Here is a 20,465-nt window from a genome sequence, read left to right on the forward strand (position 1 = left end):
TTCCCGCTGAGCCGGGGTACCACGAGACTACGAGCGGCAGGCAAAAGAGTAAATAATAAAATGTAACATTGACAGTTTTCAGATTTTGCTTTAATTTTTAAAGAATAATAAAAATAAATTAACTAATTCAAGATAACCCAAGTAAGATAACGAGTTATCAATCTTTGCTAAAATGCCGGGTCCTGCCGATAACAATTTCTTCGCTGAGCCGATGCAAATTGATTATGAAAACGATAACGACAACGGTCAAGACGGGGAGGGTGTTTATCTCGTGGAAGATCCTACCCTGGTAAGATAAGCAGCTATCAAATTAACCAAGTAGATAACTAATCACTTAATTAATTACACAATCAATCTGTTCGTTCAGGATTTAGAAAACTACATCAACTCCTACACCGGCTTGGCGAAACTTTTTCGTCTTATTCACATTGCCGATCACTGCCCAGTTCTGCGCCTGGACGCCCTAAAAATGGCGATTGCCCATGTAATGACGACCCACAATGTGGCCATGTACCAGTCACTCCACGCCAAGATGAGAGAAACTGTCGCCATGATGTATGTAACAATATTAACGGCCGGGTTATTTTGTTTTAAAATGGATTATGGACCCCTCGCCAGCGATGAACAAAAAATACAGTATTTTCAGCTCCGTTCTTCCAGGGCTATTTTAACCAGCAAAATACGATAATTTATGACAAAGCAAGTCATACGAAAATACGTGTTTTGTGAAGAGATTAACTGCTATCGCTGGAAAAATATATGGTTTTCAAGATTTTTTTTTAAATAATGCATTTTGACACCAGTAAAAAGTTAATTTCTTCACAAACCATGTACATATTTTCCTTTCCCGTTCCTCCCCCAGATTAGATTAGATTATCATCTTTTTGTGACTCTAACAGCCCTGGAAATCCAAGCCCTTGGAAGAATGGAGCTCAAAATTCGATATTTTGCCTGCATGTGCCCCTCACCAATTATTTCTATCCTTAATTAATTAACCCCCACAGATTACCTCCACTCCCCGATGTTGCTGCTGGTCTTGATGACGTTGCGCCAAATAATGACCCCCAAATCCCGCCGGTTGAACTTCCCTCCATCGACATGCCCTGGATTGAACAACGGGCGAAAAAAGCTGCCCTCAAATTGGAAAAACTTGACGCGGATTTGAAAAATTACAAGTCGAATTCCATCAAAGAATCGATTCGTAGAGGACACGACGACCTTGCGGAACATTATTTGGACACGGGTGACCTCACGAATGCCCTGAAATGCTTTTCTCGTGCGAGAGACTACTGCACCTCGGCGAAACATGTGGTCAACATGTGTCTAAATGTTATCAAGGTGTCAATTTATCTTCAAAATTGGTCTCATGTCATGAGTTTTATCGCAAAAGCGGAAACCACGCCGGATGTGATGGATCAAGCGAAGGTGGGAGAGAAATTTGGAAATTGTCAAAGTTTTGAGTATTTTTTCATGATATTTGAGTCAATTTTGAAAATTTTTCCAAAATTTAATACGGGTTTTCATAATTTGTAGCCAATTTGACTCAAATTTGAGGATTTTTTCTCATATTTGACTTGATTGTGAATACTTTTCTGAAATTTTACAAAATTTTGAGCTTTTTGGTTTTCTATAATTTTAAATCACATTTTTTTGCGCAGTCTACGTCCAAGGAAAACCAGCAAATCGTCACGAAGCTGAAGTGCGCAGCAGGACTGGCAGACCTGGCACAGCGAAAATATAAAACAGCGGCGAAATTTTTTCTCGAAGCGAGTTTCGACCATTGCGAATTCTCGGATATGTTGTCCCCTAACAATGTTGCAATTTATGGAGGACTCTGCGCCCTCGCTAGCTTCGATAGAGAAGAGTTGAAAAAGTTTGTCATTTCAAACAGGTACGCATAAATTACGAATTGGAGCAAAATTTGAATTATAAATTTTCTGAAAAGTAAATAGAAAATTCCTTGAAATTCAAACAGATTTATTTTTTGAAAACGTCTTTGAAAATGTGTTTTAAAATTATGTAATTAAAAAATTTTTTGCAAAAAATACGACGTTTAGTTAATTTTGTAAGTCTTCACATCATTTTAGTTCTAAATCAGTTAAAAATGTATCTAAATTTCCCCAAATTTCCTAAAAACTTGCCCCGTACTAATTTTGATTTTGAATTCCAGTTCATTCAAACTCTTCTTGGAGTTGGAGCCCCAAATTCGTGACGTGATTTTCAAGTTTTACGAGTCCAAGTACGCCACATGTCTGAGTCTTTTAGCCGAAATGAGGGATAACTTGGTGTTGGACTTGTATCTCGCCCCCCACGTGCGGCCCCTCTACGCCCTAATCAGAAACAAAGGGCTCATACAATACTTTTCTCCGTACGAGTCGGCTGACCTCTCCCGCATGGCGGCATCCTTCAACACAACCATTTTCGACCTGGAAAACGAACTCATGGGGCTTATCCTCGATGTAAGTGAAAATTAGCACGACTTAATTGACACGTTTTTGGGGAAAAGAGGAAGAAATTTTGTGCACTAATTTTAGAAATTGTGATGACTTTTACGATGATTTTGTTTCATGAAAACTTAAAACTGCTACTATTTGGCAAGGAAATTGTGGATCCAAATGTGGAAATTTTAATAACTATTTTGTTGAATTTTGTTTAAAAAATTACGAATAATTGTTTTGTGCGGAAAATTATGTCCATTGCACGAAATGTTTTTGGAAGTTTGTGCAAGAATTGTGTAAACTGCTTTTCTTAGTTTGTAGTTTCAGTATTTTTTTAAAACTATAAATTTTGAAATTAGAATATTGTTAAACTTTTGCAATCATTTGTTTCTAAAATTTTGTGTTTAATTTTTTCAGGGTCAGGTCGAAGCGCGGATCGATTCTCATAACAAAATCCTATTCGCGAAGAAGATTGATCCGCGTAGTGTGACCTTTGAGCGCAGCCTCCGCGTGGGGGACGAGTACGAGCGGAAAGCAAAACTCATGATCCTCCGCGTCGCCATGCTCAAGGCGCAAATCCAAGTCAAAGTGAGTTGCGAATTACTTAATATGCAAAAGTTTGCAAATAATTGATTTCTTATTTGAAAACTATGTATTTATACAAATTTTGGACACAAAATAATGAAAGACATGGCTTCTTTATAATTAAATATGCAAGCTATTTGCAAATTGTGTCAATTTTTTTAGCAAACTATTTACAAATTATGCAAATTAATTATGGTACTAATTTACATACTTTTTTACAGTCCCCCGTCCTCCGCAATGGACAAGGTGACGCTCCTGGGAACAGCAATTACCGAATTCCACGCGAATAAAGAGAGATTAAAATGTGTATTAATGTACATAAATTACGTTTTGTTATCGTGACCCTGTTCAATTTGAAGATAATTTAATTACTTAGCTTATCTTGGTTGGTTAGCTTATCTTGACTGAATTTTTTTTTACAAACACCAAATGTTTTCGATATATCACAATATTAAATAAGTTTTAATTTCCGGTAATTTTTTTAGTCAAGAAATTAAACGTTAAATACAATTTTAGTCAATAAATAATATTTAAACGTGTTTTTCGACTGATTTGGTCTATTTTACAATTGCAAAAACATTCACTCCCAGTTTTATAAACTGTGTAAAGTAAAAATATTTATATTTTGTAAATTGTGCAAATTTAGTAACATTAATCATGTACAGGACATATACGAAATTTTTGCAAAATAATTAGAATAGATTTTTCACCATTTTTAGGCCTTTTAAGATGGCCTTATAGATTTACCCAGATGTCTGTCTGTCCGTCCGTCTGTGCGTCCGTCTGTGCGCACGATAACTCTCTTTAAACACATGCTATCGACTTGAAATTTTGCACACTTCATCTTCGGGCCAAAAGTAAGGACGAGTTCGGAGATGGGCATGATCGGCCAAGTAGTTGGCCGGTGGGGGTCTTTTCCACCCAAATGTGTTGCCACTAACTACCAAGATGGCATTAATGCCATCTTAAAAGGCCCCGCAAAGTTGCTTGGAGTAGGTTTTTCCTTTATAATCTTTGTAAACTGGTCAATTTTTTTTGTAATTTACTACATTACAAACGTCTGAACGAACTGGGGAATTTAGTCGACACACATTTTAAGTGAAAATTTTCGCTTGAAATTATTACAATTTTCCATAAAATAATTTTATGTTAAGCGATCTATGTTGTTCATTTTGCGGGGGAGATGACGCCAAATTATTATTATTACTCGTCGACATGCTTCGTTTCTGGGGCTCATCTCCGTCAAACTTATTTACCCTGGTGCGCTCAGCCTGCTCGGGCGGTTTGGTTTTGTCCTGTCGACACGAGGCGCAAGCGGGGTCGTTGCTGTCTGCCTTTTCTCGAGCGAAGAGGACGGTGTAGTAAATGTAGATGTGGAGGACGAAGATGATGAGGAGCATCTTGATCAGGCCGAACCATCGCGACACGGTCGCAGTCATCGCCTCTTTGGAGGAGGAGAGGCGAGATAACTCGATTATCTGAAAATTTAGGTCACAATTTTGGAAAAGTTTCATATTTTTCAACAAAATGGTGCTGAAATTGTGGAAAAATTGAAATTTTTTTGGACAAAACTGATCTTGAATTGTTAAACGATTTTAAGAAATGTGTATGGAGGATTTTTCTGAAAAAATGTGTAAACTTCTTGGAGCACAAATTTTTGTAAAACTTTGGAAGGACTCGAATTTACAGAAAATTTACAGGAACCAAAATTTCACAACATTTTAAGCAATGTTTTAAGCAGAATTAATGACTTTTATGCTAAAATATGTATGACCTGGTCTCCGAAAGGACAATGGTTTTTGCAAATGAAGGTCAACACCAACCCGGTCACGACAAGGAAAAAGGTCACCGTGAAGAGGATGCTCCACTAAAATAATGGTCACGATTATTACAAATTAGCACAATCCTTTTCGCCAATTTCGCGTGCCGAGCGACTTGTTTAGCAAAAAATGTAACATGTGGCGCAAACGGGGGGCATATTTAATGTCTTCTTACCACGATGACACTCTTCTTTGACGAGAACTCATTTCTGACCGAGAAGAAGGTGACCTGCACCAGGGTCAAGAGTGCGACGGAGCATCCCACCCCCACATAAACGGCGAGAGGAATGAGGAAATCTGAAAACGACTCGATTCCAGAGCAGCATAAATAAACCTCGAATCCGAGCAGGGCGATAGTGACGACCTGATAACAAAATTATGGAAATGACGACGACATTTAAAAAGATAAGATCTTATATGTACCAGAATTGGGAGGAGCCAGCACAGCAATGCCAACACTTGCATAGACCTGGCTTCACACATTTGCAACAACACGTGCAAATCTTTTTGCAACATTTAGCACAACAGCAGGATGACTTTTTCGATTCGGGTGGCATTTTGAAGGGACGCCCAGAAAAATTTTGCACGTGCCAAATTATCAAGAGGATGAAATAAATTATGCAAATTCGAAGTATCTTTAGTTACTGACTTCCGGTGAAAATGACTGATTTGTCGTCAAAATAATACTCATTTCAACTCATTTTCCTCATAATTTCCCAGAAATTTAGCTCCCAAAATGTCTAAAAACGTTCGCGTCTCCTCAAAGAAGGCGTTATTGCCTTTGCCTGAGAAACCCGCTGCCTCGCCATCCACTTCCGGAACCCGTCGTAAATCTACGTGGCTCACTTTGGACCATGATTCAGCAGCTCGAAGACGTTCCAAATCGATGTCACAGATTTCGTCGAAACCGTCGTCCATCCTTGGCCATCACCACCACGATCGTGACCGCTCCCCCGACGGCAGCGGCGGTGGTGGTGGGCAGACCATCGTCAATCCGAGAAGTCGCTACTATTCGGCGGACGTGGTAAACTTTACGAAAAAATATGGACTCATTAACGCCATCAAAATCCTGACCGTGGCGTGCATTGGATTAGGTGGGGATGAATATGTGTAAATTTACGCGTAAACTGTGTAAATTTTTTGTATGATTTTGACGCTGATAATGCGTTCCAAATAATTTTAAGGCTCGAATGGGTTTTTATCAGATTACATTCTAGTGAATTTTTAGCTTTTAGCAGATTTCTGAAAGATTTTTTTATAGATTTTAAGCATATTTTTCTACATTTTTACCAGATTTTTAAAACTTTTTATCAATTCTAAGAGATTTTTAGCACATTTAATTTTTATAAAGTTTTTTTCCAGTAGATTTTAACAGATTTTTACATGATTCTCAATTTTGCAAGTTTACAAAGATTGACATGAATTAAAAATTGTTCCATGTTAGGAATTTCGTTTACACAATTTTTTTCCGCGATTATACCAATTACAGGTTACTTACAATTCATTAACTGCTTAAAAATTTAGAGAAGTTTCTTTAACCCCGATTTTTGCAAATCTTGCCAATTTTGTAATACAATGTTCACTAAGGAAAGTTTATCTCCTTAATTAATTGGTCGCAGGACTGTTCACCACGCCGGGACGAATCTTCAGCGAGGTTCGAAATGAGGGAACGACGCTGCTCGTGTGGGGACTCTGTGGCGCTGGAGCGTTGCTCGGTTCCGTCGTTTACGTCGAGATGGGCGTCACTTTTCCTGCTTCGGGTGGCGATTATGCGTAAATATGCTAATTAGTCAATTTAAATAACGTGCTAATTAGTATCCAATTAATTTAAGTAATATGCAAATTATACTCTGCGCAGCTACTTGAATGAAGTTTTTGGCTCATCTATCGGATTCTTGTACCAGTGGGGAGCGAATTTTATTTTTGGGTGTGTCGTTTTAGTACTAACTTGCGCCATAATGTTATACTTTGACTATGGCGCAAATTAATGGACCTTATCACGAAGTTTGGTCTTATCTTATCTTGACGTGACATATTTTTTCTAGCCCTTGCACCAATGCAATCCTGGCATATGTCACGGCACAGAATTTGTTGGCCCCGTTTATCTCCAAGGATCAATACGTCGGGGTCACCATGCTTGTCGCAATTGCCGTGATAAGTAAGATAAGCACTTATCAAGACGATAGGAATTTCAGAATTTTTCAATTTGAGAATTTCAAAAATTTTGATTTTAATCAAATTACGAAATGAAATATGAAATTCCAATATTTTATTTGGGCTTTTTTTCAGTGTTCCTCTCGTACTTGGTGTCTGTGCGACCCACGTTTCCCGACGAGGTGCGAAATATGACCTTTTTCACGACCGTTTTCATCCTGCTGACCATTTTGCTTGGTGGGGTTGTCCACATAGCAAGATTTGGTTAGTGTATAATTAAAATATTTGCATATATTATAGCTTAATTTATTTATTACGAACTACCAACTTGCGCCAATGTTATATTATAACTATCAATGGCGCAAGTTAGGAAGAAGTGAAGTATTACAAACGCTGATCTCAGAAATTAATTCTATTTTTACTTGAATTAAAAAAAACTGGGATTAGATTAGATTTGGTTTAGATTTTCGAGATTATTTCTTCTTTAATTGGTCCACGATTGGGATTAATTAATATGTAATCCGGATTAATTTCGTGATGATAAGGATTAAAATAAATTCTGGATTACACAATTGTGTGCGATTTTGGGATTAACTAATCCGGATTAAAATGAATTAAACTTTATTTTTAGGTGCATTGACCCACACGCATTTCCGCATTAGAATAAACGACGTGCGGTATCCGAAGCCGACGCAAAAGTTGGGCAGCGTTTCGAACGTTTTGAAGGGGATTTATCTCGCCGTTTTCTCATTCTTGCCACTCAACACGCTCAACTTGATGACCGAAGAGGTCCGCGTCCCTTCAAAGTAGGCAAAAAAATACCATTTTATACAGATAAGGTCCTTCTGGTTATATTCACGATGTCGACGGGAAAATCTACGTCATAACCTTACGTAATTAACTAATTGATAAGTTAATTTTATGCATGAAGGACGCTGCCTTTTGCGGTGTTGGTTAGCATTCCGGTCGTCTTGGTGACCTATTTGGGCGTCACATTCCTCTACTTTGCCGTCCTGGATGAACAAATCGTGCTCGATAGTGCTAGCTTGCCAAATGTACATTTATAGAAAGTTGAACAATTCATAATTTTGCAGTGTGTCAAATTTTGACTGGAAATTTGTTCTGTTTTTGAAAATTTGTAGGCTTTAATCCAGCAAAGTTTCTTGACGCCGGGGTTCTATCCGTATACGGACGTCGTGATTCTACCATTGGTCGCATTCGTTGTCGGTGTCACGATGGCGGAAAGGATGACGACATTCGCACGGTGGGCGAAAGTGGCGAATTTTTAGTTTTCATACTTTACAGGAAGCCAAAATTTCATGAAAATTATAGTTTTTCGCATTTCATGGAATGCATTTTTTTGTATTTCATGAAATTACGATTGTAATTGAACTTGTATTCTTTGCATTTCATGGAATCCATTTTTTCTAATTTCATGCAAATTGCATTTTTTCTAATTTCATGCAAATTGCATTTTTTCTAATTTCATGCAAATTGCATTTTTTCTAATTTCATGCAAATTGCATTTTTTCTAATTTCATGCAAATTGAATTTTTTCTAATTTCATGCAAATTGCATTTTTTCTAATTTCATGCAAATTGCATTTTTTCTAATTTCATGCAAATTGCATTTTTTCTAATTTCATGCAAATTGCATTTTTTCTGGTATGATTTTTCTGAAATTGCATTTCTTATCAAAAATTCGGTTTTCTAAACAAACAAAAAACAGAATTTGAGATTGAACCAGCTTTTATTGCAGATTGATGTTAATCGGGACGAGGATGGGACACGTGCCGAAAATGTGCGGACTTCTCAGCGTGACTTCGTCCTTCCCCGTGGTGGCAGTGACATTAATGGTAACATATTTAAATATACAAACTTACCAACGCCAACAAATCGTTTAACTATGGCGCAAGTTACGGCGAAAGGAGTGAGTATATGAAGACATGAAGTATAAATTATGACAAATTTTTTGGCAGGCGTTGCTCTCCTGCTGTTACGTCGTCCTAATTGGATTTGTGGATTTGGAAACGTGGATGATCTTTGCGACCAACGTGAACCTCCCGTTCGTCGCCTTGTCCGCATTTTCCCTCATTTACATGCGCATCAACAAACCAGAGATACAGAGACCCCTCAAGGTGAGTATTTGTAAAACGCTGAATTTTGTACATTTCAAATGTGCAAAAATGTGCGTTTTTGGGAACAAATATTGTAATTCTTATAATTGTTTTCACCATTTTTATTAAACTGTACAATTGTTTGGATGGTTTTGACACCTCTTTTTAAAAAATGCAAAATTCTACAGGAGTTTCGCATTATTCTAAAGGTGAAAAAATCTTCCACGGTTTCGACACAATTATTTTTAAAATTTTGTAGGGTTTTAGCCACTCTTTTTTTTTAAAAATGCAAAATTCTGACTGTTTATACTAATCCAAAATTTTTGCATAATTTTTACCCTGTTTTTGTTTCAACTAGTTATCCAAAATACAGTATATTTAAAAAAATCTTTCTCTCTGCAAAATGAAACGCCAAGCTTTTTATTTTTCTCTTCTCTTAAATATCAACTAATTAAATAGTTAGTACATAAATGTCGTCTAAATTATCTACGAAAAATAAGTACTTTTTAATAATTGTATTTAAAAAAATTTGTTACATAAAAAACCTCGTATTTTTTCATATTTTGATTTTTCCGGGTTAGTTTTACCAATTTTGTGTGCATTTTAAAAAATTGATTACTAATTTAATCCATTTTTTTCCTGTCCAGCTGCCGCTCATCGTACCCACAATATTCGCCGGGATGTGCACGATCCTTTTCATAACGCCCATTTTCACGCTCCTTCTCGATGTCACCAACGGCATCAAGGATAACAAGAGGGTGCAAAAGTATGTCGGTTTCCTCGCCGGTCCGGCGCTCCTTGGCCTCACCGGAATTCCCATTTATCGCATCCTCATTCGTGGGGACAAGTCTCACCGCTGCATTCGCCTCGTACACGGTAAAAGTCGTCAATTTGCACCAAATAGTTTAACTAGGGCGCAAGTTAGAAAAAAAATCGCCTCGTGCACGGTAAAAGTCGTCAATTTGCACCAAATAGTTTAACTAGGGCGCAAGTTAGAAAAAACTTGCATCACTTTCGATATAACAAACTTAGAGGCAGAAGCCAATTTGTGTGCATAAAAAAAGTTGTTACCTTTGCAAACTTATTACGCCAATGTTATGGTTTTTAACTAGGGCGCAAGTTATAAAACAATTTTTGGCATAATTTACTACTCTTTTGTCAGTAAATTTTTGTTGTTGCGCCGAATTTTGGTTTAGATTTATTATGAAAATAATTTCAGAGTAAATGGTTAATGGTTAAACGCCGTTTGTAATAACTTTTGATAATTACATAAACGTTGTAGTATTTTTAGATAGTTTTATATCCGCACACAAAGATGTTTTTTTTGCATACATTTTTGCATACATTTTTGCATATATTTTTCCAAAAAAAAGACAGGTTAAATAAAAAGTTACTCAAGAAGTTCGAGAAAAAAATGCATAAAAATGCATTTTTTTTTACCGATAAGTGCGTGCATAAAAACAAAGTTGTTAACTTTGCCAATAAATGTTATGGTTTAACTATTTGCGCAAGTTTATGCAACAACTTGGCATCATTTCCTAAATAAAAAAATTCGAGACAAAAAGTTCATAATATTTTCAATTTTTTTCGGCGAAATAATTAAAATTGTGCCATTTTTTTACAGATAAATTGACCCTGTTGGCACAAAAGGTGTTCGTCGCCCTACCAGAAGGTGCCTTAATGAAGAATAAAAGACATAGCCGATAAAAAATATGGATAAATAAATATTTCTTTAATAAATTCGTTTAACAATATAACAACAATTTTTTAAATTTTCGTCTTTTATATAATTCACTAGAGGACTAAGTCGTTATTTTTTATTAGTGTACATATACGTGGATAAGGGAAATTCACCCTCTTTTGCACCATCCCGATAAGTACATAATTATTTTGCGTATCACAACAAAAAAATAGGGTAACAATAACATACATAACAATAATCATAATAATTGCGCAGCATTACGAGCACCATGAAAGTTAACGAGATACACAGCCTTTCAATTTCTCCTTAAATCTCACGCCAACACGTCGTTGGCACGAATTTCTTTTCATAAAGTGACTTGTTTTCCACTCTTGGCAAATATTTTTCTATCCAGTTATCACGGGTCAGGAGGATAAGAGTGGATTTAAACTTTCCTCTGCATCATCAGAATCATCGTCTCCACGACGGAATTTATTGCCCATGTTGATCTCCACACTGCCACGAGATCCTCGAGATCCGGACGGTGTCGGTGTGTTTGACGAGGAAGGTATCGCCGCCGCCGCCCCGTAATCTCCACCCGCTGGAATGTCCCCCGCCTTTCTGAGTGGACTTTTCTCGCCCTCTTGAAAACTGAGCTCTAACGGAGCAGCGACGTGGTTTTTGGTTTGGAGAAAATCGCCCAGATCGGAGAACGAGACAGGGGTTGCGGGACCAGAATCGGAATTTTCGGATTTTGGCGTGGATGCGGCGGCAAAGGCGTGAATCCATCCGGGAGAACAGTCCACGTAGACGAGTTCTTTTCCGTATTCGGATTTTAGCAGGGTCACGAGAGAGGTTAATGCAAGAACGACGGTGTAGTCGAATGTGTCCCACTTTTGGAAACTTAGCACGATTATGGGGACGGAGGGAAATTGGGTGGCTGGAAAGATAATAAAGATGGAAATTAGACATTATAAGAATTTTAATTTCATGAACTTTGATGATTTTTGGCAAAAATGGAACGATTTTTCTTAGGTGAAGCTATGGTGATCTAACGATTAAAAAACACCTAAGTATGCATTTACTACAACGTTCAAAACTGACAAAATCACATTACTTTACCATTTCTTAACCGATTTATGTGAAATAAGTTCCGAGAGTTAATTATGATGGTCTATTTTTGGATTCCAACTCTGGTCGGTTGTGAGCCTACCCATTCCTGAGATATTCTCAAAAAACAACCTCCAAAAAGTGACTTTGCTTTATACGAAAAAATTGAGGACCTAAATCAAAAATGTACTGTGAAAAAAAGTTTCTAAATATTTTTAGCTTTCAATTAACTTTGAGATAATCAAGATCGGATAAGAAATGGCCACAATATTCATAAATGCATGTATCATTGCTCACGTGGTGGTATTGCATATTGCTATGGTTCGTTGCTATTGCGAGTATTTTAATCGCACTTCCCTTGGCTAAGCCGCCCGTTTTAGGGATCTATCTTGTTACTTAAACACTTGAAGATTAACAAAAAAAATGTGCTCAAATGTCAAAACTCATTCCAAATGTCGAATAAAAATCGATTTTCTGCAAAAAAAAATCACTCCAAAACATTCAAAAACGGTAAAATTTATACTCATGAAACATGAGAATCAACAAGAAAATTATAACAAAAACCATAAAAAATTTTAAAATTGCATTCAAAACAACAATTTTCATATTTTCAAACTTTAGAAAATTTAAAACGTCACTCAAAACACAAACACTAGAAATTTTCCCTCAAATTTCTAGTCAAATTCAACAATTTCTAACTTTCTCCTCCCACAAAATATAAATTTCACACTAAAAAATCGTATAATTTTTTGTCGTAAAAAATTCACCCACCCAATTTAGCCACGCTGCTGCGAATATAATCCACACTGGGAAAATTGAGTCCACTCCGGTCGGGTTTAGCGTAAAGGAAATGAATATCAGAAACCGGGTCGTGCCTGAGCTCTGGGTCCAGCCCGGGCTTGAGTGACTTGAGGAGCAAGACGCCCAAAGACAGCGCCACGCCTAACATTATCCCGTACTCCATCCCGAGCAAAAGGGAGGCTACAAAGGTCGCCAGACAAGAGAGGAAGTCCATCCCTGCAGATAAGATGAGAAGCTAAAGGTTATCATGGCAAGAGGGTGTTCTGAATGTGTTCTGTAATTTCAACTTTTTCATTTTTTGATGATATAACCGACGGTCAAACTTTTTAGGTGTATCGAAAATATTTCAAAATATTTTTCATTATGGAATAGATTTATGTATAGGTTGTTTTCTGACATAAATATCTAGATTCTGCTGATATTTAAAAAATACGCACACTTTTTTGATATTTTTTTCAAAATACATATTTTGTAAATACTTCAACGACGTGAGACGAATTTAGTTTTTGCATGCAGATTAACGTATCAAAAATAGATACAAATTCATGTTAAGTTAAGGTTAGATAGAGTGCAAGGTTAAAGGTTAAATTATTTACGATTTATTATCCACATGACACGTAACGCCTTGACTTCAATCATTGGAATTACAGCGGAGATTATCACAGCAGCGAGACTAGCTTTCGGAATGTAGTAAAACGTCGGCGTCAAGAAGGAGAGAGAAAGGAGGACCAGGATTCCTGCAAGGGGTCAAAGTCAGGTCACTTAATTATACGTAATAACGCCTAGGGTCAAAGGTCAGTCTCATTATCATTGATATCTATGCGCTCAAAATCTACATTATTGTTGTTCTTGTTATATTTATTACGATCGACCTTTGACCTTACCAAATTTGTCATCAAGTCAAGGTGAAAGGTCAATCTTTCTTTTATTATCACAAAAAATTCAGATACATAGAAAACCTCCAAACCCTCTTGTCAGTCTACCCAAAATTTCACTCTATGATTCTATAATTTTTTATTGAAATCGACCTTTGACCCAGTTCAAAGGTCAAATCATCACCCACTCACCCGTCCACAACCCTCCCATCGGACTCTGCACCCCACTCGCCTCATTCACTGCGGACCTCGAGAAGGATCCAGAAATGGGAATCGCTCCAAAAAACGACCCCACAACATTACTAGCGCCCAACGCCAACATTTCCTGCGTGGCATCGATTCTCTGTCCACACGAGAAAGCCTTCGAAATCGCGACATTCTGTAAAACCGAGATCAACGCGACAATAACAGGTCCCGCCCCGAGGAGGGAAAACGACTGGATAACGGTATGACGTTCCGTTGAAGACGTGGAGTTTACGGGGAGGGCAAAACTTGGAATCGCGATGGGGGGAAAGCCACCCAAAACGGGGCCGGTCAGGGCGAAGGGGACCACGCCGGAGTAGAGGTAGGCCGTCAATGTTGTCGCGAGAACGACGAGGACATTGCGAGAGACGGAAATCAAGTAAAATATCTTCTTCAGAACGGTCCGTGTCCTGCTGTGGCGAGAAATTTGCAAGTCTTTGAGTCCCTAAAACAAAGGAAAAACAAGGCTTAAAAGGTTTTCTTCAACAAATTTTTGCGAATGTTGAAGGCTAACTATGGCGCAAGTTGGAAATAGATTGAAAAAATTCGAAAGTCTTCTAGCGTTACAGTTATGAGATCTTCGATTTAAAAGTTTGATCTGCATTTTTTTACCAAATTGCGCAAATGTTATAAATAATTTAAGTATGACGCAAAAGTCATACATTAATTAATTAGTATTGAAATTACGCACCCGCATGATCATCAACATTATGAAGGAACAGACCCCCATGACCGCGTCGGGCCAGCCAACGGAGGTAAAATTAGTCAGGATGGCGTCCCAGTAGCCGATGAATCCCGACCCTTTGGGACCCTTCAGGCCGAGCAGGTTCTTCAATTGGGAGGACACGATGGTCGTCGCCGCTCCCGCAGTGAAACTTAATTAAAAAGGTTAACAATTTCGTTAAAATTAGTTGAAATTAAAATTAAATCAGTCGCGTCTCGAAAAATTATATAAAAATGCAGCATTCTTTTCGAACTTACCCAAGCACAACCGGCTCAGAAATAAAATTTACTACCCAGCCTAAAATAAAAATCAAGAATTATAGATTTGTGAACTGCAAATTTTTAAATTTTAGTAAATCTGGGAATGAGACAGAAATCTCACCGACTGAGTTTACGAAATTTTGCAAAAATTTTAGAAAGAAACAAAAAGCAACTTCTACAAATTTTACGCAGTTTACGAAATGACTCAGCCCCAGATTATGAAAATCATGGGATGATCAAACGTGCGAAGTTGCATTTCGCAATTTTGGAAAGTTAAGAAAAATCTAATAGAGAAAAGGCACTCATTTCACAAAAACTGGGCGTTAGCCAAAAAATCTGTCCATATTTTTTCAAAAAAATTAATCAATTATTATGCAAATGAGTATATTATGCTGAAATACCGAGGTGAAGCAGGGCCATTACGAGTTCCCAGAAGCCAGAGTAGAACGCGGTGAGGATCGCGCACAGGGGAAAGTTTGCCCCACAAGTTTCGAACGTCAAGAGTCCCATTACCGCCGTCGGACCGATCGTAACTTGACGACACGAGCCAAATATCACGTACAAGAAACACCCCACGTACGAAGAGTAAAGTCCAAACTGTGGAAAAGATACTCAGAATTTGGAGAAACAAGGAGCAATTTTGCAAAATAATAATAATCAAATAATCATGTGCCAATTAAAATTCTATAAATCCTGAAAATTACATTTTCGAAATTTTGCGACTATGAAAATTAAGCATAAACTTAGGACACTCTCAAGTCTTTTTAGATTTCCATAATTGTGCAATAAAATTACATACGAATCCCGATAATATATAAAATATGAAACATGAATAAATATGAAATATGTTTTTAAACTTTGTCTCACCCTAAAGAAATTCTAAAATTTCCAAAATAATAATAGGTTTTGAATTCAAATTATGAAACGATTTTTCACCATTTTCGGATTTGTTCAACTATTATTTTTCAAAAATGTTTTAAAAATCATTGTACTATGTATGAGTCTCCGTATTTTTTAAATTTCGATAAAATGTACAATTTTGCAAATTCTTTCCATTGAAATTTGGCAAACTATAAATATTTTTTTTTAAATCGTTCAACATTTCAAAGTCTTGCTCACCTCCGGCGTAAGTCCGGCGATGGCAGCGTACGCCATGGATTGTGGAACAACGGTGAGTCCAACGGTCACTCCGGCGATGATATCCTGTCCAAACGCACGTCGTCCATATTTCGGGAGCCAGGTCACAATTGGGAGACGTTTCCTCAGTCCAGTTTTACATACTGACCAACAACGCCCCATTCTTCTCCCCCCGTCTAAAATGTGTGGGCCGTCGTCACCTATGCAAAACAATTAGCATAATATTTAATATTGGATTCCCTTCCGGTTTGTAAATACCAGCTTCTACGAATTAACGTAAAAAATAAGGGACAAGTGACGCCTCCACTTGCGCCACATGTTAAAAAAGCTGTGCATATAATGTTAAAGGAAAGAAACGTCAATTTTCCCTCTCCATTGCAATTACATAGCAATTTCCTTCCCTCAGGAGAAATCTTGTCAATGCGATTATCGTAAAAATAATGGATGCGGTGACGCCTCCATTTGCGCCACATGTTAAAAATCCTATTCATAAGATGTCAGAGTAAAAAAAATGTCGCTTCCCCCCATCGTAAATATTTCCCAATTTCTAAACCTGATCAATGCGAATTATCATTTAAAAATGTCCCACAGATTTTAAGTGACGCTTCGACTTGCGCCACACGTTAAACAAAAAAAACTATCTAAAGTGCCAGTGTAGAAAAAATGTAAATTTTTCTCTCCATCCAATTTCCTCCCCTTAGAAAAAATCTAGCCATAATCCTAATTAACTAAACTCACCCTTATCCCCAGCTTCTTTATCTCTCGACACCACTTCTGGTGTCGAATTATTATTGACGACACGTGTCATTTTTTAACCAAGACGAATCCCACCGACACGATCAAGGTTCAAGCACAGACTAAACGTATGACATCCTCTCAACCGGAAAATGATGATAAAGACGAAAATTAAGCGATAATCATGACACGATGTATTTCACCCCGGCCAGAAATAACTGGTCCCAAGAAAACTATGTTATTTTGCAGGGAAGGGATATAAAAAAATGATGATAATTTAACAAAAGGCTTGTGCTTAATAATTCTTATCGGAAATTGTGTTGACTTTTTGTCTCACATAAATAATAATGATGCTAAATTATCGAGGAGACGTGCCAGTAGACGAGACGAGACTGTAATTTCTTATTATTATTACGGCAAGATTATCCCGTTATGGGTGCAATTCTTATTTTATTATGCCTCCTTTGGCTTGCAGGCTAAATAATCCGGTAATAAATTTGGTAACAAAAAATCTCCTACTAATTTTGGTTGACGATCAAAATTTTGATTTTTTGGAAACTTTTTCGGCAAAAAAAATCGTTACCAATTTTGCTACAGCATTATTTAGGGTGCATGTATAAATAAAGTGAAGAAAGTAGAACGCATGCAGAAAGCCAGACCGGACGACAAAGTGCTCAACGCAGGGAAATATTTAATAGCATTCCTTTCAGATCCAATTTCCATACATGAATAAATTACCGGGAAGATTGACAGCATGCAAGAATTTTATTTACTTACTTGCGTAACTAAATTGTTATCATTACCATTTTATCTGTATGTCGTGTAAGTAGGCAGAGAAAGAAGACGAAATTTATTAGCAATGCGTCCCCCCAAAAGACGCTAATTAATTATATTATGTAACATGACTCACTATTTCTGCATGCAGAGGACTCATGCAAATCTAAAAATAAATAAAATAGAGATAAATATGTATGTAGATGAACAGAAGGAAGAATAAAATAAGTTAAGCTATTTGATACCTTGCGCCATAGTTAAACTAAAACATTGGCGCAAGTTGTAAGTAACGAGTCTAAGTATAAAGTCATCTACTGTTTATTGATAATAAAGAAACGCATATTTTTATGGGTATCAGGTGTGTCTATTTATACTTGACTCGTTGTTTCAAACTTGCGCCCATGCTATAATTTAACTGGCGCAAGTCGTGCACATCTAAAAAATAAATAAAATAAAGATAGATGAATGAATAAAATAAGTTACTATCAACAAAGAACAGCGTATATTTTGCGATAAAATCGAGCTTTTTACCAACTTGCGCCCAAGACATTGTAATTTACAATTTGTAAATTTAACTATGGCGCAAGTTAGAAGTGAGTTAAAGGATAAAGGCAGCTTTAATAAATATGTAATTGAATTAGTTCTATATTTTTTAAACCTTCGTCTTCATCGCCGCCATGATTTGAGAGAGGTGAGTCTGCTTGAGGAGGTGGTGGTGGTGGGGACGCGGGGGGAAGTCGAACCGCATGTCCGTTTCCAGTCGGTCGCGGGCCGGACCCAAATCCTCGCGAGGGGAAAGAAACTCGCATTCCGGGAGGCGATCAGATTTTCTACTTCTTTTTGTACTGTCAGTCTTCATTCATTCAGTGGAAACGCGAGACGAGGAGAGAATCTGAAATTAGGGGAAAAGTACAAACAGTAATTAGTTAACTGGTCTGGTTAATAAATTAATATAATATTTAACTAACTCTTGTGGAATAAAATGAGTAAAAACTATAATGAAGGAATTTGGAGAGGATTTTCGAATGACAGATTGGTTCGATTTACAAGAAATATTATCTTGGACCAAAACTGAGAAATTAAATTCTGAAAATAATTAAAAAAGGTGTCGAAAAACGTCAACAAACTTCCAAAATTGAAATAATAACGGCTAATTAATTAAAATTTTCCGAAAAAACGACTAATTTTGGACAAGAATTCAGTTGTGATTCAGTCACAAGATTCAGAATTGAGTTTGAACAATCTTTTGAAACTCATCTTCATACTAAACTTTTATGAGCATAAAGTACGAAGATAATGGAAACGGTGTCAAAGAACGCCTAAAAATTTCAAAATTAAAATAATCAGATAAATTTATCTTACTAATTTTTAAATAAAACTAATAATTTTTGACTTTAAAATTGTCATCTCAGATTCCCTATGTGGTTAGATGCTCATATGATCTAGATTGACTTTCATACATAAACATAAATAAATTGTGAACATAATGAAAACGGTGTCAAAACAAGTCAATATTTCTCATTTTTTTCGGAATTGAAATAATTAATTTTAATTACTCATTTTTTTTTTACAGAAGTCCCCTTGACCGTAGCTCTAATTTGATGAAGGCCTTGATACTTTGATCTTCGAGGGTGTCCAATTCCGCTAAAATTCGTTCCCTTCCCAATTCCGGATTGAGGTAGCGTTGCGTCAACCGCTCCACGTACTCGACCCACACGCAGTTTACGCACCCTGAGCGGCAACAATTCGTGGGAGCGGTGAGGTCAAGATTCCCGTCGTCAGAGTCGATCTGTTCTAACGTTGAGGAGAAGGTGACATCTTGTGGGGAATGGAAAGGTCGAGCGGGGTCACCGGAACCAAGGTTGATGGGAGATCCTTGTGGCTGAGGAGGAGAAGAAGGGGGTTCGTCAGGTGCGTAGAACGGGTCAACTGGTCGGATGTAGGTTTCCGTTATTCGAACTGGTGACGACGGATTGGGCGATGAATTATCCGATGATGGCAATGATTTTGGCTGATTTTCTGATGATTTCGACGATTTTGGCGGATTATCGTCCAACGAACTGCTGAAGTTCCTTTTAGCACAGTGACCTGACTTGGCCTTCTCAAGAATAAGGCGACCTTGACATTTTTGGCTGCCGTGTGAGCACAATAATTTTTGGAATGTTGTTTTTGACGAAAGGAAGACGAGGCAGCGAAGGGACATTAATTTCTGAAGGTTTCAATTTATGTACTTATTACTTTTGTGGTTAAGTAGTTTCCGAGATAATTAACTGACATTTGAGACAAATTAATTTAATTGGCTTTGTGGTGACTAGTTGAAATTTGGCAAACACGTTTCATTCAATGACAAGTTTACGGATTTCTTCGATTTCTTCTTCCTCTACAGAAAAAAAGTACAGAGGGTTAGATTATTGATACGCTTATCGGCTTATCATAAAATTATAACCAAGTTGATAAAATTATAATTACGTTAAATAATTAACTAACCTTTCTTCTTCTGTACCTCTTTATAATAAATGTGACATCAAATTGAGTCGTGCCTCGTGGATCAAATATTGTTTATTTAAGTACTGCAGGTTCTGAGTAATTAAAAAGTAAACATTAAACATTATTCATGACAAATTAATTCAACAAACTAAATATTGCTAATTTTAATTAGAATTTGTAATTAGCATTTCTTTATAAGAATCTTACCACTTAACTTCTTCGTCCTGTCGTGAAATACGTTATCTGATTCAGAATAATTAAATAATTTCTTAATTATCAATTCGTAAATTGTAAATCCAGAAAGAACGAAAATATAGATTGTAAAAACAACTTGACCTACCTCCGAATACACAAGAAAGCCTGACTAAATTTCAATTTCCTCACCTTTCCTCCTCCTTCTGGCGTATCATTCTCTTATCTCAAGACTGATAAGGACTTATCACTTCTTGTCACATGAAAAATCCAACCCGCTGAGAAACATGTGATGAGAAAATCTCACAAAATTTGAGATTTGTTCCCAAATTT

General features: G+C 37.0%; 4 protein-coding genes across 7 annotated transcripts; 3 read left to right on the top strand and 1 right to left on the bottom strand.

Annotated features, from left to right (window-relative positions):
• The first annotated feature begins 33 nt into the window (after positions 1-33).
• Positions 34-3,552, top strand: LOC110848047 (COP9 signalosome complex subunit 1). The gene is made up of 7 exons (XM_022095142.2): positions 34-289; positions 368-555; positions 1,005-1,425; positions 1,659-1,891; positions 2,171-2,459; positions 2,856-3,026; positions 3,245-3,552. The coding sequence occupies exons 1-7, from the start codon at positions 173-175 to the stop codon at positions 3,311-3,313; spliced, it is 1,488 nt and encodes a 495-aa protein (XP_021950834.1). The 5' UTR covers positions 34-172; the 3' UTR covers positions 3,314-3,552.
• A 2,027-nt stretch (positions 3,553-5,579) lies between these two features.
• Positions 5,580-8,286, top strand: LOC110848955 (Y+L amino acid transporter 2). Its single transcript, XM_022096329.1, has 8 exons — positions 5,580-5,937; positions 6,463-6,616; positions 6,702-6,770; positions 6,889-7,001; positions 7,133-7,261; positions 7,629-7,803; positions 7,929-8,052; positions 8,140-8,286. The coding sequence occupies exons 1-8, from the start codon at positions 5,580-5,582 to the stop codon at positions 8,284-8,286; spliced, it is 1,269 nt and encodes a 422-aa protein (XP_021952021.1).
• Positions 8,287-8,785: 499 nt separating this feature from the next.
• LOC118435195 (cystine/glutamate transporter-like) lies at positions 8,786-11,054 on the top strand. Its single transcript, XM_035850731.1, has 4 exons — positions 8,786-8,852; positions 8,976-9,134; positions 9,761-9,989; positions 10,738-11,054. The coding sequence occupies exons 1-4, from the start codon at positions 8,796-8,798 to the stop codon at positions 10,818-10,820; spliced, it is 528 nt and encodes a 175-aa protein (XP_035706624.1). The 5' UTR covers positions 8,786-8,795; the 3' UTR covers positions 10,821-11,054.
• On the bottom strand, positions 10,825-20,461 carry LOC110848956 (sodium-independent sulfate anion transporter). 4 transcript variants are annotated; one of them, XM_035850728.1, is made up of 14 exons: positions 20,325-20,461; positions 20,148-20,183; positions 19,941-20,032; positions 19,010-19,833; positions 18,112-18,345; positions 17,590-17,619; positions 15,927-16,144; positions 15,209-15,404; positions 14,805-14,844; positions 14,515-14,698; positions 13,773-14,268; positions 13,302-13,442; positions 12,676-12,921; positions 10,825-11,734 (listed from the first exon to the last, which is right to left on the bottom strand). In XM_035850728.1, the coding sequence occupies exons 5-14, from the start codon at positions 18,260-18,262 to the stop codon at positions 11,220-11,222; spliced, it is 2,217 nt and encodes a 738-aa protein (XP_035706621.1). In that variant the 5' UTR covers positions 18,263-18,345; positions 19,010-19,833; positions 19,941-20,032; positions 20,148-20,183; positions 20,325-20,461; the 3' UTR covers positions 10,825-11,219. The 4 variants fall into 4 exon arrangements, with proteins under 4 accessions (XP_035706621.1, XP_035706620.1, XP_021952022.1 ...); XM_035850727.1 differs by having other exon boundaries at positions 20,281-20,419; XM_022096330.2 differs by lacking the exon at positions 17,590-17,619 and having other exon boundaries at positions 20,281-20,418.
• Positions 20,462-20,465: the final 4 nt, after the last annotated feature.

Source organism: Folsomia candida, unplaced genomic scaffold (assembly GCF_002217175.1).
Source record: "Folsomia candida strain VU population unplaced genomic scaffold, ASM221717v1 Fcan01_Sc004, whole genome shotgun sequence".
Classification (NCBI taxonomy): Eukaryota; Metazoa; Arthropoda; class Collembola; order Entomobryomorpha; family Isotomidae; genus Folsomia; species Folsomia candida.